The 18,486-nt window shown below is 36.7% G+C and overlaps 1 protein-coding gene across 2 annotated transcripts in view; it reads left to right on the plus strand.

Annotated features, from left to right (window-relative positions):
* Positions 1-18,486, plus strand: part of PCMT1 (protein-L-isoaspartate (D-aspartate) O-methyltransferase) — a 45,183-nt gene that overhangs the window by 5,586 nt on the left and 21,111 nt on the right. For both annotated transcript variants that reach the window (XM_024747913.1, XM_024747914.1), the window contains exons 2-3: positions 10,755-10,859; positions 12,080-12,111. In XM_024747913.1, coding sequence (XP_024603681.1) covers positions 10,755-10,859; positions 12,080-12,111 — 137 coding nt within the window. The remainder of the gene's footprint in view (positions 1-10,754; positions 10,860-12,079; positions 12,112-18,486) is intronic.

Below are 18,486 nucleotides of genomic sequence, written 5' to 3' on the forward strand. Positions count from 1 at the left end.
GAGAGCCACAGAATTTAACTTTTGGTTACCTATATTTTAGAGTTTTGCATAACATTTTAGTTTGTCAGAGATGTGAGGAGTGCAAGGAGCATCCTCCTTTGAGAAATAGTGTCAAGATAGTTAATTACATGTATTTACTAAGACTGATAATGGTTTAGAGAAAGATGTATTTTTTAAATTAATTTTTATTGGTGTATAGTTGCTTTACCAATGTTGTGTTAATTTCTACTGTACAGCAGAGTGAATTGGCTATACGTATACATATATCCCCTCTTTTTTAGATTTCCTTCCTATTTAGGTCACCACAGAGCATTGAGTAGAGTTCCCTGATCTATACAGTAGGTTCTCATTAGTTACCTACTTTATTTTATTTATATATTAGTTTTGGCTGTGTTGGGTCTTCATTGCTGTGCGTGGGCTTTCTCTAGATGCGGTGAGTGGGGACTACTCTTCGTTGCGGTGCGCGGGCTTCTCATTGTGGGGGCTTCTCTTATTGTGGAGCATGGGCTCTAGGCGGGCTTCAGTAGTTGTGGCTCACGGGCTTCAGTAGTTGTGGCTCGCGGGCTCTGGAGCGCAGGCTCAGTAGTTGTGGCGCACAGGCTTAGTTGCTCTGCAACATGTGCTATCTTCCTGGACCAGGGCTCAAACCCGTGTCCCCTGCATTGGCAGGAGGATTCTTAACCACTGAGCCACCAGGGAAGCCCATAGTTATCTATTTTATACAGAGTATCAATAGTGTATGTATGTCAATCCCAATCTCCCAATTCATCACCCTCTCCCCCCCTCCGAGAAAGACGTATTTTTGAATAATCTCTGGTCTTAGATGATATGCTTTATCATAACTTGACATCACTTAAAATTCTTCTTTGATTGTAGTGTGAATTTAAAACTAATCCCTTTCAGATTTTCTGTATGGAGAGTGTCTCAGGCTCCACTCACCTCTTACCACACCTAATCATTCTAGATGGGAAATAAAAGGGGACCATTTTGTTCATTTCTTATTGTTTTCCCTGGCATTTTGTTAGTGGAGAAGAAATAGAGAGTAGATGATTAACAACCACTCAAGTCATAAAACTAATATAATTATGTAATATTTCTTTTATTGAGATGTAACTTTGTAACAAGTTACTTACGGAAATTTAGAGAATGTTTCTACATGACTTGAAATGCATCTGCAGCTTATTTTCTTACCTGTGTTTTCAGTGCTTCATACCAGCACAGGATCTCTTCTTTCTCCATCTCTGCTAGGATTGCTTCTAGTCTTCTATTCTCCCAGATCAAAAGTCTTGGAATAGTTATTGATTCTTTCAGACTGTCCCCAAATTAACTCAACAGTTATTACAAATACCTTTCATAGTCATCCCTTTCACTGTATTTTCACGGACACTGTCCTAGCCTGGGTTCTTAGTCGTCGCTTGGAGTGATATGCCTTCCAGTGTCTGATTGGTCATCACACTTGCAGTTTTTCTCCCCTCAGGTTCATTCTACACATTACACTGATTGTCCTAGTGTACTGCTTTCTGTTACGTCTCTTTTCTCCCTAGATTTCTATTGCTTACTGTATCAATTGTAAACACCTGTTGCTCAGCTTTCAGGCCTTTTAAGGGTCTTCTACAACCTGTTGCCCTGCTCCAACTCCAGTCCTGTTCTTCAGACTGATCTCATTTTACTCCTCAGATACCTTGTGTTTTAGGGTACCTGTTCATCTGCTGTAATAAAGACCAAAATAACAATGGCTTAAACAAAACGAAAGTTTCTGTTTCATGTAACAATCCAAGTATAAGCAGTTCAGAACTAATATGGTGGTTCCATGGTCTTGAGGACCTGGGCTCCTTCATTCTTGTTGTGCTTCCTAAAGTCTTTCCCTCATCTACAAAGTTGAAGATAGTTTACCTCCATCCTTTCCATATTCCAGCTGGTGGGGAGAAAAATGGGGAAAGGAGAAAATGCACATTTTTTTAAGGGCATTATCTGAAGTTGCGTTCATAATTTCTGCCTGTGTTCTCATTGACAAGAACTTAACCATAAGGCTACACGTAACTACAGAGAGGCTAGGTAATGCACGCAGTTCTACCACTGTGAAAGAAAAGGAGTACCTGGGGCTTCCCTGGTGGTGCAGTGGTTAAGAATCCGCCTGCGGATGCAGGGGACGCGGCTTCGTGCCCCGGTCCGAGAAGATCCCACATGCCGCGGAGCGGCTGGGCCCGTGAGCCATGGCCGCTGGGCCTGCGCGTCCAGAGCCTGTGCTCCGCAACGGGAGAGGCCACAACAGTGAGAGGCCCGCGTACCGCAAAAAAAAAAGAATCTGCCTGCCAATGCAGGGGACATGGGTTCGAGCCCTAGTCTGGGAAGATCCCACATGCCACAGAGCAACTAAGCCTGTGCGCCACAACTACTGACCCTATACTCTAGAGCCTGCAAGCCACGACTACTGAAGCCCACGCATCTAGAGCCCGTGCTCCGCAACAAGAGAAGCCACTGCCATGAGAAGCCGGTGCACCGCAACAAAGAGTAGTCCCTGCTCCCCGCAACTAGAGAAATCCTGCACGCAGCAACGAAGACCCAGTGCAGCCAAAAATAAGTAAATAAAATAAATAAATTAAAAGAAAAGAAAAGGAGTCCCTGCCACATCTTAACATCTTGCTCACTAGAGCAAATACACATTGTGTATACATCTCTATAAGTACTATCTGTCTGTGATAACAAGGTTAGGACAATTAAGATTAATTTTCAGTCGAGTAACCATGTGTACATATTTAAAGATAAAATAATACAGACTGCTCCCAGACTGCCTCAAGTGAACACTTTTAACTACATATTTGGGTCTTCTGGTGATTGTCTTCAGTCTCTAAAGCATATGCTTAAACTGCTATTTCTTTATCAACTTTGGACATCATCTACTGACTTCTTGCCAAGATGGAGGAGTATTTACACCCTCTAAACTTACTCCCTTCCCCACATATAGTTATACCGTAATTTTTGCTTCCTCTATTGTGGTTACCTTTGTAACTTTGAGTAATATACTTTAACCTCAATTTTTTGTTCCATAATTTGTAAACTGACACTATCCCTTAACCCTTCCACTTTGTAAGAAAGGATACTGATTTTCCAACTTATTAGGGGCTTTTTTTTTTTTTTTTTCGGCACGCGGGCCTCTCACTGCTGTGGCCTCTCCCGTTGCGGAGCACAGGCTCCGGACGTGCAGGCTCAGCGGCCATGGCTCATGGGCCCAGCCGCTCCGCGGCATGTGGAATCTTCCCGGACCGGGCACGAACCCGCGTCCCCTACATCGGCAGGCGGACTCTCAACCACTGCGCCACCAGGAAAGCCCCTAGGGGCTCTTTTATATTGTCAGAGTTGATAGCATTTCATTTTGTTCTGAGCAATAAATAAATCTTCTGCATTTTGTTGATTTTTGTGTTGAAAAGTAATAACCATCATCACAAACATTAATGACTGAGTCAACACTTTGCTGAGCTACGTAGCATGCAAGAGTTTATTCCCTGCTCTTTGTTTCTAATATCACAGACTCCTCTAGTATTGAGGAGGAAGAGTCAGATGTTTTTCCTTTTTTTTTTTTTTTTTGGCCATGTGGCTTGTGAATCTTGATTGCCTGACCAGGGATTGAAAGCAGTGAAAGCATCAAGTTCTAACTACTGGACCACCAGGGAATTCCTTGTTTTTCCTTTTTTTACACTTTTATCAGTTGCTTGAAATCATGTCACAGTTTCTTCTTACCTAAATCATGACTCTTGTATAGTATTTTTGTCTTTTTCCTGGAATTTATCTCCCTCTTCACCCTTCCCACTCCTCAGGTTGAGAAGAGGAACAGATACCTTCTTAACGTGGCTCTAATTTTTTCAAGTTTTTTAAATTATTTGGTTTATAGCTTGGATTCTATTGCATTCTCCTTTTTGAATTCTGCTAACTTCTCATTTGGATCCATTGCATATTAGGATCAACATTAGCCATTATTATAATTATTTAATTAGGATCTTTGGTCCTTAGGGTGCAGGAAAATTGGGCATGGGTAGTTTTAAAACTGTTCACTAATTTAGAAAGCCTAATGGTAATTTATGTTTACTCATAATTAGGCTATACATGCAAAGTGAAATGTTAAATTACTTTGCTGTTTGCTAGAAATATTTCAGGGCACTGGCAATTGTATATGTCAGATTGTCAAAAACGGGAAAATGATTTAATAACTTAGTAAATATAGCTTGCTTTAGGCATCTTTCAACATATGGAATCCTGGGAAAAAGCAAATAATAAGAACCTTGTAGTGAAAATTTTGGAAACCACCCAATAATGGTCTAAGGAAGCTTTATCCTGAGCCTTATGTGTTCCGCTTCTTAATAAATGACTGGTGACATGCTTTTAAAACTATTTAGGGTTTTTTAGTAAATTCTGTGTCCCTCTGTAGAGTAAGAAATCAGCCAAAGAAACTCACATGAGTTTGGTAGATGTATATTATCTAGCTTAGGGGAAGTAATCTCTTTAATTTACTTGATTTTTAGAATGTGCCTATAGCAATGTGTTTGATTTTAGATGTCACAAATATTCATCTAGAGAAAAATGAGTAAGTGAATATGATGGTAATTGGATGTATTGAGTGAGGCTGCTTAACCTGAAAAAGATAAGGCTTGAAATGGTCATGATATGTTCAGGTGTGTAAAAAGTGTTGGTTGGATAGAAAATTCAGCATATTCTTTGTGACTGCAGAGCGTAGCACTAAAGGTTTATATAAGTGAGTTATAAAGAGGGAGATTTCCTCTTAATACAGGGAAGTGTTCTGATAATTGGTGTGGTCTGAATGTGCAAAGGACTGTCCCACATCAGTGCAGCTCTTCACCTAGAGATCGTGGTCCCAATTTATGAAGAAGTTAGACTTGATGACCCTTCTGACCTTGAGAGTCTATGAATCACCCCTCTGGAATTTGAATTGAATTCAGGGCAAATGACCCACTCAAGAAGTATTTTGAGAAATGAATTAGTAGAAGTCACTAAGCTATTTGAATATGGTAGCAGTACAGTGAACTGGTCAACAGGAATCTAACATCTCAATTTGAATGGCCCTACCCCTTATTTGCTCTGTGATCTGGAACAACTTAGTCTTTCTGAACTCAATTTTATTATCTGTAAGATGGAGTAATAATAGTGCTTACTTTATAGGATTGTTAGAGACAGTATAAGATTGTTTCATAGTTTCTAAGTTCTTACCTCAAAAGATAGTGTATGTAATGTGCTTAGGATTTTGTCTGGCGCATGACAAATATTTAGTAAATGATATCTTTTTTTTTTTTTGAATTTACTTCTTTATTTATTTTTTGGCTGTGTTGGGTCTTCATTGCTGCGCACGGGCTTTCTCTAGTTGCAGCGAGTGGGGGCTGCTCTTCGTTGTGGGGCGCAGGCTTCTCATTGCGGTGGCTTCCCTTGTTGAGGAGCACGGGCTCTAGGCGGGCTTCAGTAGTTGTGGCACGTGGGCTCAGTAGTTGTGGCTCACAGGCTCTAGAGCACAAGCTCAGTAGTTGTGGTGCACGGGCTTAGTTGCTCCGTGGCATGTGGGATCCTCCTGGACCAGGGATCGAACCCGTGTCCCCTGCATTGGCAGGCAGATTCTTAACCACTGCGCCACCAGGGAAGTCCAATATCTCTCTTATTACGCTGCTTTTAAAACTTTTTAAAAAATGCTTTCACTGTTTTATTTTAATGAACTTTACAGGTAGCTTGCCTAAGCTTATTTGTGTAGAAACAGTACTTTCTATTTGGGTTAATTAATCCAAAGTTTATAATATTTTCAAATGGACGGATGATTTATTAATATAACCTAGTCTGTGAGTATTTAAGTGTTTCTCTAGTTGGTGTGCCTTGTTTGCTGATTTTTTAAAATATTCTTTTGTTATTTGGAGAGTCTGTATTTATACCTTTTATAGTGTCCTTAAACCACCTTTTCTTAACTATTTACTGTCTGGTCAGTCAGTATTAAATGGTATCCTTTGATTCCTCCTGTCACCTATATGACTCAATGATCTAATTCTACTTTCCCCTTTTTTTCCTCTTCCCATTGTTTTTAGTTGCCTTCTTTCTATTTTGTCAGAACAAATAACATTTAAGTATTATTATTCCATCACTGTCTTTACCCTTTTAGTTTTTTTTAAAAAATAGTTTAAAAAACTATTACCTATTTAAAAAATAGTATAAAATAATTTAAAAAGAGTTAAAAACAGATGTTATTCAGAAACTATTGCAATAGGGGAAAAGAGACCTCAGTATAAAGCTGGGCTCAGTTCCCAATACAGCATGAGCAAGTGGGGATTTATAGCCTAGGAGCAGGGTGGGCATCAGTGGGTAGAAAATTACTAAGAGGAGACATCAGGGGTAATGGGGGATTCTGGCTAAAATAACTTGACAGGATTCTTGCTGAAGGCAGACCAATCCACCCTTTTACTTTTAGTCTTTGCTCTAAAATTGGATATGTGTCCTTTTCTGATGTATCCCTAGTAATCCCTTGTTTAGATGAAGCACATCTTCTACAAGATTCCTTAGGAAGGGCTTGTGTGTACAGCATTCCCTGAGTTCTTGCACATTCAAGACTTTTTTTCCTATAACCTTGATATTTGAAGAACAGTTTTGGCTGCATATAAAATCCTTGGCTTACACTTTTAAAAAATCAGCTTTATTGAGATATAATTTATGTAAAAACGCACCAATTTTAAGAGTATGATTTGAAAATTTTGACAAATATAGGTGTGTAACCACCACCCTAATGAGGTAAAACAGGGGTGAGCAAACTACATCCCACAGGCCAAATCTGGCCTGCTGCCTGTTTTTAGAAATAAAGATTTATTTGAACATAGCCACACCCATTCATTTATGTCTTGTGTGTGGCTGTTCTTGCACTTCAATGGCAGAGTCGCATAGTTGCAACAGAGACTATACGGCCTGCAAAGCCTAAAATATTTACTGTTTGGATCTTAACAGAAGTTTGCTGATCTCTGATGTAGAACATTTCTTTCACCCACTAAGTTTTCTCGTGCCCTCTGCAATTAATCTCCTCCTTTAACCCCTGACTCCTAGCAACTGCAGATTGGCCTTCTGACACTATGGTTTTGACTTTTCGGGAATTTAATATTAGATGGACTCATATAGTGTAAATCTCCTGGCTTCTTTCACTGAGATTAGTGCTCTTGAGATTTGTTCATGTTGTTGGGTATATCAATAGTTTGCTCCTTTTTTTTTTTTTTTTTTTTTTTTGGGGTATTGAGATTTGTTCATGTTGTTGGGTATATCAATAGTTTGCTCCTTTTTTTTTTTTTTTTTTTGCGGTACGCGGGCCTCTCACTGTTGTGGCCTCTCCCGTTGCGGAACACGGGCTCTGGACCGCAGGCTCAGCGGCATGGCTCACGGGCCCAGCCGCTCCGCGGCATGTGGGATCTTCCCAGATTGGGGCACGAACCCGTGTCCCATGCATTGGCAGGTGGACTCTCAACCACTGCGCCACCAGGGAAGCCCTACCTTTTTCTTGATAATGTCCTTTGAAGCACAAAAGTGTTTAATTTTGATGAAATCCAGTTTATCCATTTTTTTTCTCTTATTGCTCATGCTTTTGGTGTCATATCTAAGAATCCACTGCCAAATCCAAGGTCATGAAGGCTTACCCCAGTATCTTCTTCTATGATTTTTATTATTTTAGTTCTATGTTTAGATCTTTGATCCATTTTGAGTTAATTTTTGTATTTGATATGAGGTAAAGATTGAACTTTATTCTTTTCATGTGGCTATCCAGTTGTCCCAGCCCCATTTGTTGAAAAAGACTGTTCTTTCGCCATTGAATGGTATTGGGACCTTTGTTAACCTACTGATGTTTAAGTTCCTTCCTTGTAGCCAGTACAGTGAACTTCTAAGTCCCAGACCTGTGTTCACTATTTTAGTACTTAGTGTTGTAGTTTCTCTTTCTGGGAGTAATTTTGTCTGTGCTTCATCTGCATTCCCTACTTCCTTCTACTTAGTCTTTTAAACTTCAGTCCCTACCTTTGCTTTCTATACCCACAGGCTTGCAGCAATAGCAGAAGCTTTGTTGGAATGTGTTGTTTATTTTTCTACTGATAGGTAATATGAAGTCTGGATATTCTCTATGTCCTAGTAATGTGAAGGCATGGGTCATGTGTGGTTTTGTTTATGCCCCTTCTTGATCTTAGGTTTAGGTGGTTTTTGAATGGCTATGTGGAGAAATTCAGATTCTGGTGGGCACCATTACCCTCTAGAACCTGGAGGCTCCACAGTTGATGAATACATTAAATTCATTTGCATAAATATTTTAAACTTCTCATGATGCTTAAGTCTCATTTTAAAATAGCTGTGGCAACCTACTGAATGGGAGAAGATATTTGCAAATCATATATTTGATAAAGGGTTAATACCCCAAGTATATACAACTCAATAGCAAAAAAAATCAAACAATCCCATTAAATAAACGGGAAGAGGATCTAAATAGACATTTTTCCAAAGAAGACATACAGAATGCCAACAGGTACATGAAAAGATGCTCAACATCATTAATCATCAGGGAAATGCAAATCATAAACCACAGTGAGGTACTGTCAGCTCATACCTGTTAAAATGGCTGTTCTCAAAAAGACAAGAAATAACAAGTGTTTACAAGATTATGAAGAAAAGGGAACCCTGGTGCACTACTGGTGGGAGTATAAATTGTTGCAGCCACTCCAGAAGACTGTATGGAGCTTCCTCAAAAAATTAAAAATACAGCTACCATATGATCCAGCAATTCCATTTCTGCATATTTATCCAAAGAAAACAAAAACACTGATTTGAAAAGATATACGCACCCCCATGTCCACTGCAGTATCATTTACCATAGCTAAGATATGGAAACAACCTAAATGTCCATCCATGGATGAATAGATATGGATGCTGTGATGTATATATACAATGGAGTATTATTCATCCATAAGAAAGAATGAAATCTTGTCATTTGTAACATGGATGGACCTTGAGGCTATTATGCGAAAGGAAATAAGTTAGAGAAAGACAAATACTGTATGATCTGACTTACATGTGGAATCTAAAAAAATAAACAAAAAACCAAGCTCATAGATACAGAGAACAGATTAGTGGCTGCTAGAGGCAGGTGGGGTGCAAAATGGGTGAAGGTAGTCAAAAGATACAAACTTCTAGTTGTAAAATAAATGTCATGGGGATGTACAGTATGGTGACTGTAGTTAATGATACTCTGTTGCATGTGTGAAGGTTACTGAGAGAGTACATCTTAAAAATTCTCAGCACAAGAAAAAATATTCTGTAACTGTATGGTAATAGATGTTAACTTATTGTGGAGATCATTTTCTAACATATACAAATATTGAATCATTATGTTGTATATCTGAAACTAATATAATGTTGTGTGTCAATTATACCTCAATTTAAAAAAAAGAAATCTGAAAAAAAAAGTTGTTCATAGTGTAGCCAAATTAAGCAAAGCATGTTTTGATTAAAAAAATTTATTTCTGGATTGTTAAAGTCAAGTTGATACATTTAATCTTACAGATTTTAGAGCTGTAAGGACAAGAACTATGCTATTTTGTTTATTATCACCCTAAGTATGTAGCACTGTGTCTGGTATGTATTAGACAGACAGTAAACTTACTGAGTGAGTTAATAACGCCTTTATTGAATAATTACCGTGTGCATGGTTAATAAGGGTTATTGAAGTTTAACATATTATATTTAATCTTAAAGAATTGATAGTTGGGGGAGCAAATATATACAGTCAGCCTTCTATACCCATGGATTCTATCTCCATGGATTCAACCCACTGTGTACTGAAAATATTTGAAGAAGAAAGAAGTTCCATAACATTTCAAAAAGCAAAATTTGAATTTGCCACATGTTTGGCAACTATTTACATAGCATTTACATTGTATTAGGTGTTATAAGTAGTCTAACCATGATTTAAAGTATATGGGAGGAGATGCGTAGGTTATATGCAAAAACCATGCAATTTTATATAAGATGCTTGAGCATCCACAAATTTTGGTATCTGCTGGGGTTGTGGAACCAACTCCCTATGGACACTGAGGGAAGAGCATATTGACCTTGCTTTCCTTCTTGAAAAATTTGTTTCTCTTGGGCTCTGTAACAGTATATCTGCTTGATTTTCATCTACCTCTGTGTCTGCTCCTTGTCATAACCTTTGAAGGCTCTACTTCCTTTGCATTTCTCCTAAATGTACACTTTTGTGTATTCTTACCTGGCCACTTTAGTTCACTTCCATTGGTTTAGTTGCCATCTATACAACTAGTAATTTATGTCTCTGTTGTAGGTTTTTCTCCTGCGCCCCAGATGCATTTATCCAACTGACTGCTATATATCTCTATGTGTATGGTCAGTAGCTCCTAACTGAATAAATAACTTGTCCTTTTTTTCCTTAGCTCTGATCCTTGTCTAGGATTTTGCAAATCAGTATATGACATCAACATTTCAACCGTTAACCCGCTCCCACCTCCAAATCTAGTCAGTCAGGTATACATTACCTACTAAATATAACTCAAATCCTTCTACTTTTCTTCATCCTTACTTTCATTATTAAAGACCAGGTTGTGATTACCTGAGCCATTGCGACAACTTTCAATTTTGCTCTCTTCCAATCTAGTCTCTACAGTGTAGCCAGAATAATTATTCTAAAATATGTCTGATCATGCCACTTCCAGCTTAAAATATTGCTTCATTCATTTCAGAAAATGGAATCATCAAGACAGATAAAGTATTTGAAGTAATGCTGGCCACAGACCGCTCTCACTATGCAAAATGTAACCCTTATATGGATTCTCCACAATCAATAGGTAAGCTTTGGGTTTCTGAAAACGTCACAAATTTTACTCATTTACTCTGTAATCTATGTAAGTAAAAATAGGCTGGGACCCAGATGTGTATCTAGTACCTTGCTAATTTGAGTTTTATGCCTTAGTAAGTTTCATAATCCCAAACTTACTCAGTTTAATAAAATGATGTAATATATGAAGTGTCTTTTCTATTTTTTAAACAATACATATAAGAATTCTATAAAAATATTCTTAAAACATACTTTAAATGAAAACTTACAGTTTAAGCTATATGCTGAGTTTTCTTTAGGGTCTTCAGTGTTGACTAAGGTTGGTTTTTGCATTAGCATCAATCTTAAAAATCAGTATTAAAGGGAATGTGTAACTAAGTTATTACTGACTTCTCTGCTTCACTTGCCCTGAATTTTTTGGTTTGCGCTTGTTTTTAGAAAGTTCCATATTTAACTCCTTCTCCTGAAGCAGGTTTTGCTGAACTGCTGAGCCTTGGCAGTGGGCGCCTTTGAGGCTTAGAAGTGCCTCAGGATTCTGTGGGCCAGCTGCCGTGCTGCCTTCTTTTGAAGCACTTTAACAGTCAGCAGAGAAGATCCTGGGGAGCTTCTGAACCCCGAAGGCACCTGCTACCACCGCTCAGTGAAAATTGCTTCAGACGCAGAAGCAGGTAAATAAGTTTTGAGAAAGCAACACTGGAAGAAAAAACTAAAAGCTAAAAATGGAGAAAAGATTGTTTTAATTAACATTAGTTGATAGTGTAAAGAGTAAATTGAAGTAGCTTATTAGTCTCTTAAGCTACTCTGATTGCCAGTTCTAGTTTTTTTTAAGGTGCCAAAAATATGAAGCAATTTAATTTTGCAAGGATTTTGCATACTCTGTGATATATGGAAGCTTATTTTCTTTTTATAAATCTAAAGAAAAAACATCATAAATTTATCAACTCAACTTCATGAAATTCTTCCTTAACTAACTATATGGGAGAAGAAATTTTTGGAAATAGTGGGACTGTTGTACTGAGCATGCTAGCCTTTGGCATGATTATATTTTCTAATTTTAACTGTGCGTGACAGTACTGTAAAGTACAAAATAAAAGTTTTATTTCTTGAGATCATAAAAGTGAAAATAATTTTCATGAAAAACAACTTATGGACGTTAGAAAAGGAATTACATGGAGTATTTCGTGTGTTTTTACGGTTGAATGTATCAGTAGTTCTCTTCTTCTTTTGCAGGGTTCCAAGCAACAATCAGTGCTCCACACATGGTAAGTTAACTTTGGTCATTTGGGTACAAATGGATCACATTTTTCCTCTAAGAGTGCTTTCTTCAGTAAAAACGGTTTAAAGAACATTTTTAACTTTTAATTATATCAGTTTTATCATCTATGAATTATGTAAATTGGTAATGAATTAATAAGAATAATCTTATTCTTAATACAAGATGTGTAGAAGGAACTCTCTTTGGTAGAAACTCATTAAAGTTTTTGGTGGTTGTCATTAGTATCTAATCATGTAAAAATTGTATATAAAATAATTGTATATAAAAGGTTATTTACTTAGAGGTGTGTTAATTAAGGGAGGGAATATGTTTAAAATATAATAGACATATTAAAGAAATCTCAAGTTGAATAATGTTTCATATTTTATTTGGATAATTCGTTAGGGACTGGTCACGTATAGCAGTTATGAAGCTGTATAACTCTGAGAAGGACCTGTTTTGAGTTACTTAGCACTTTTAATCTGTTGCGAATTTTCTTGGGTTTTAAATGTCAGTTATTTGAATCAGTACTCTGTTGGTTTTTGGTGAAAAGAACAATAGCTTTTCTGATTCTCTGCAAGTATTTGGGGTTAGAGAAACTCTTATTTAAACTTAAAGCCTTCTTTATACCAAAATAAATTCTACACGTATATTCATAGTGAACTAATAATTTTACTAGAAGAAAAAAATAGGCAATGTATATATAAATATTTAATAAAAATGACTTTAAACATAACAGAAGACCTAGAAGCCATTAAAAAACCTGATATATTCAATATTTTGAAACATTAAAATCTTGAATTTCTTTAGATGGAAAATATAAACAAAATCAGAAGAGGAAAAACTGAGGGAAATATTTGAAATACATATGACAGTATAGAGCAAATCTCCATATATTTACATATATGGAATACATATATACACATGTGTATGTGTGTATCCTATATATTAAGAAGTAAAATACTACTAAGCCCAAAAGGAAGTGGGTAAAGTACAAGAATATAGTTCATAGAAAAAGAAATACAAATGACATTGGCATTTAACCAAATGAAAAGATGTCATCTTCACTTATATTTAGTGAATTGCAAATTAGCACTACAATAAAGTACCATTTTTCTCCTATCATCAGAAATTAAAAGTTTATTACTTTATATTAGAAAAGGGAAACTGACAAATTATTGTTTTTGTTGGGAAAGTAAATTGATAGTGTTTTTGGAAGGCAGTTTGGCAATACCTAAAACATGTGAGATGAATATACCTTAGACTCTCCAGTTTTATTTCAAGATATTTATCCCATAAAATATTTGCACAAGTACAAAATAACTGAGGATATTTATTAACACATTATTTATAATAACAAAAAAATAACAGTAATCACTAATAGTCCACTAATAGTGGATGGTTAATAAATTATAGTAAATCCATACAGTGAAATACTGTGAAGTGAAATGAATAAAGTTCTGTAAATACGAATATGGCAAGATCTTCAAGAAACATCATAAAAGTAGAGTGCAGAAGACTATTTAGAGTTTTTCTTTTAGTTATGGAGTAGGAATGGTTTTTGTACGCATTACCTATTCAAAGAAATTAATGATTAACAAAAAAATTGTAGTCTTAAGATCCCTGAATACGCTTTGAAGTGCTACTTAAAAAGAAAAATTTATATAGAAGTATTCGTTTAGTGATAAAAGTTATTTTAGAGAATTGGTACTCAACATGTTTGGGAAATTGCCTGGAGATAAATGGGAAATACTGCATGAAGTTTTTCTTTTCTCTGAAGTGTGGTGCTGAGTGTCCAGTTCACTACCAAATGAGACGTGGCACTAACTCCACTGCAAATGGTGCATTTGTAAACAAAAATAATAGCTTTATTAAGATGTAATTTATCCCTTTTTAGTATACAGTTCTGTGGTTTTTAGTCTGTTCAGAGTTGTATAAACATTACTACTATCTCAATTCAGAACATTTTCATCACCTCAGAAAGGACCCCTATACCTGTTTAGCAGTCAGTTCCCATCCCTCATTCTTCAGGTCCTGGCAACTAACCTGCTTTTTGTTTCTATGTCATTCTGGACATTTCACATAAATGGAATAATACAATATGTGACCTTTTATCACTGCTTTTTATATTCTGCACGGTATTTTCAAGGTTTATCTATGTTGTAGCATGCTTCAGTATTTCATTTCTTTTTATTGCCAAATAATATTACATTGTATGGATATACCACATTTTGTTTACTCATTCATCAGTTGATGGACATCTGGGTTCCTTCCACTTTCTAGCTACTATGAATAATGCTGCTATGAACATTAGTTTACAGGTTTTTGTGTGCATATGTTTCCAGTTCTCTTGGGTATATACTTGGGAGTGGAATCTGCTGGGTCATATGGTAATTCTGTGTTTAACATTCTGAGGAACCGCCAAACTATTTTCCAAAGTGGCTGCACCATTGTACAACCCTGCCAGCAATGTATGAGGTTTCCAATTTCTTCACTTCCTTCTCAACACTTGTTATTGTATGTTTTATTTATTTTATCCATCCTGGTAGCTATGAAGTGATATCTCATTGTGGTTTTGATTTGCATTTCCCCAGTGGTAATGATGTTGAGCATCTTTTCACGTGCTTATTCACCATTTCTGTATCTGCATTTAATGAACCTCAAAGTCACAGGTTTGGAAGTAACTACAACCCTGGAATATTTTCCAAAGTCTTACTTACAGAAAAACGTGAAATGGCATCCTGGTAGCAGTGAACATATTTAGCATCCAGATATTGAACCCCAAATTCCATTTCTTGCTGAAAGAGACTAGCACTTCATGGAAAAGTGACTAAATTCCAGAAAGTGAAGAAGTACTCAGCGGCTAATGGGGTAATGTCAGGAGGACATTAGGAGCAGGTTTAAAGAGACTCCCAGAAGCCAAATTGGAGACAATTTGAGAATCAAAAAATGGTAGATAGTGAAGACAATGGATTATAGCACAGTGAATTCAGAAACAAAAATCTCTGAGTCCATAGGGATTTAAAAATAAAATAGCAAAAAAAAAAAAAAAATAAAATAAAATAGCAAGATGGGGAAAAAATGAAAAACAGAAGAATACCAATTATGTGTGGAAAGAATAATAGAATTTTAAAAATCAGTTCTTTGTAATTATCAGTGTAATAATTGAATTAGGCAAAGATCATCAATTAATCTAAAACCATTGAGAAAAGTTGTTGGGGAACAGAAATATCCATGTAGTCTCAGATTATTATTCGACATATTAGAAAAATGTGCCTTGAAAATAGAGTGATCTAGTGGTTACCACATTTACTGAGTGGTTGAGCTTGTTAAGTCCAGTAGTGAGATGGTCCAATGTTATGTGCATCCTGATGTGATGCAGTAGGAGGTGCCCTGCAAGCCCTGTGTGCTGTTCTTGCTCAAGTTCTTTGATCTAAATCTAACCGTGAGGAAATTGACACATCTAGAATGTTTGTGGTATTATGTAGGACAACTGGACAGGTCTTTTAAAAGGAGTCAGTGTTCTGATAGACAAAGGAAAGTGGTGGATGGAACAGAGTTGGGGAGAATATTCTAGATTGGCACATGCAGTGCATGAACTTTGAATGGATTGGTGGGGGGAACAGCTGTAAAGGAGATTGGGGAGACAATTGAGGAAGTTTGAGTGTGGTGTTTATGTTGGATGATACTACATTAATGAGTTTCTTGAGTGTGGCAATGGTGATGTGGTTGCAAAGGAAGATGTCCTAGTTTGGTTTTTTTGGCAGATACATGCTGAAGTATTTAGGAGTGTAGTATTACGTCCACAGCATATTTTCAGGTGGTTTGGTAAAATAGTATGGCACAATATAAATAGTTGGTGACTATATGAGGAGAAAAGGATGTTCATTGTGCTTTCTGTGGGTTTGAAATTTTTCATAATTATAAAAATGAACTTTAAAAAAAATTAATTTTTAGATTTAGAAATGAGCCTGGATTATCCAGAAGAATATTAGCTATAGTGATAAAAGCATGCAAAAAGCTAATAATTGTGATTGAAGGCCTTGACATTTTTAATCTGAATGGGACTTTAATAATAACTTAGCATACCCCTCTTTAAAAAAAACAAGTCTTATGCAAATGTAGTACTGAAAAAAAATTCCTGAGTTTCTTTTGGAATTAAGTTGGGACAGTACTGTCTATAGATTAGGGATTGGCACCTTAAAGAAGTCCCTTCTAGTCCTTTCAGTTTTGGACTCAGGAAAGCCCAGGTGTTAAAGGAGTTATTTTGTTTCTTTGATTACTTCATACAAATATGATACTTGTTATTTTATTAATGGAAATTATTAAACTTTCAGGGGATACTGATCATTTTGAAAAATCCGATAAAAGCTTCTTCCTGAAAAAAGTTCACGAACTCTCTCTTAGAGACTCCATTCTTTGGGCTAAGCCTCTTGTCTAAGAACAATAGCTTTGACTAAATAAAATGTCCCCAGTAGTTTCCTCAGTAAAAGTTAATCCAATGTGTCTCATAGAAACCTCATTAACTAACACTTTCTTGTTCCACTGGTTGATGTTCATAATGACGATTCAGAGATAGTATTCCACTGTATCATTTTGAAGCATCAAAGAAAGATAAGGTTAGTCAGATATTTTTAAAATTTTTGAAACAATCTCAAACTTATGGGAAAGTTGCGAGTACACTGTCAAGAACCTTTCTTTACTCCTTTTGAGAGTAAGTTGCTGAAATGATGCCCCATCACTCTTCAATACTTCAGGGTGTAGTTTATTTCCTACAAAGGACATTCTGCTATGCAACCACAACATAACCATCAGAACCAGGACATGAACATTGACACATTACTACCATCTAATCTTCAAACTCGTTTTCAGTTTTTCCAGTTGTCCCTATGATGTCCTTGATAGCAGAAGAATCCAGTGCTGAATCACTGCTCTTTTAGTCTCCTTCGATCTGAACCAGATCCTCAGCCTTTCTTTGACTTTCATGGCCTTGACTCTTTTGAAGAAGTCAGGCCAGTTATTTTGTTGATGTCCTTCAGTTTGGGCTGTCTAGTGTTTCCTCATGATTCCATTCAGGTTATGCCTCTTTGGTGGGAAGATCACAGAAGTGATGCTAGGTTTTCATTACATGGTATCACAATACAGTTTTGATTTGTCCCATTACTGATGTTGTTCACTTGATTAAGGTGGTGTCAGCCAGCCTTCTCCACTGTAGAGTTACTGTTTTTGGCTCTTGTAATTAATAATTATTTTGTGAGGGGGTACTTTGAGATTATGTGTCTTTTCCCTATTTATTTATTTATTTATATCAGTATGCATGGTTTCCTGTCTTTTCCCTTTCCATATTTAACTTCTAACAGTGAAAAACATGGTTCCTTTTTCCTTGATATATTCATTTATTTGATCAATCTGACTGTATATAGCCCATTTCCCGCTGCTGTCACTTTCTCCCCCCACCCTTCTCATACCACCCCGTCCTCCATCATTTATGTCTGACGCCTGGCACTGGTCCACTGTGTTGTGCAGAAATCCTCCTTGTCTAGCTTGGATTCTGACTCCTGTTTGGATCTGCTTCCCTATGCGAACACAGATGCCCTCCTCATCCTGCTTGGGCTCTGACACTTCTAACTGGACACTGCAGCTACTCTCTCTGCCACCGGGGTATGGGCAGCTACCTTACTCAGCCCAACTTAATGGCTTTAGGATCGACTTGTTCAGAAAGGGAATGGATGGGACAGGATACCAGGAGAAAAGGGAAAGGAGGGTAGTAACCAGATTTTTTTGATTAACCAAGTCATTTTGTTCTCTAACCAAGCAAAAGAGGGAAGCCACTGATTATTTGACAGTTATATACAAGATTCCTAAGAGAGAGTTTTTCCAAAAATACACTAAATGGAAGTAAAAGATCAATTAACTGTTAATTTTACCTTTACAAATGACTTCGAAGTACCTTAAAGAATAGCAGCATCAGGTCATTGAGCTGTAATGGTTGAATTTTCATTAATGTGAATATTATACCTTTTATTCATAAATCCTTTAGAATTTATAAAGTACTTTGATACTTCATCACTTTTGCTCGCAGTGGTACTGCTATGGAGAAGGCAGAATAGGAACAACTTTTTTCTCTCCATTTTAATGATGTGGAAACTGAGGAACAATGAGCTAAAAATAAGTTCCAAAGTCAAGGGGTAATAAATGCAGAACCAGTAGAATCCAGTACTTTGAACACTTAATCCAGGATTCTTTTTCGTAGTACTAGTGGTTTCCATTTGTTAGGCAAGAAGCTCTTTGCAAAAGAATCTATATGAAAAATTGAAAATTTTAGTTATTTCTCTGTTACCCTTTTACCAAACACACCAACCACTGGTCTACATTTGTGTGT

This window comes from Neophocaena asiaeorientalis, unplaced genomic scaffold (assembly GCF_003031525.2).
Source record: "Neophocaena asiaeorientalis asiaeorientalis breed wild unplaced genomic scaffold, Neophocaena_asiaeorientalis_V1.1 scaffold123, whole genome shotgun sequence".
NCBI lineage: Eukaryota > Metazoa > Chordata > Mammalia > Artiodactyla > Phocoenidae > Neophocaena > Neophocaena asiaeorientalis.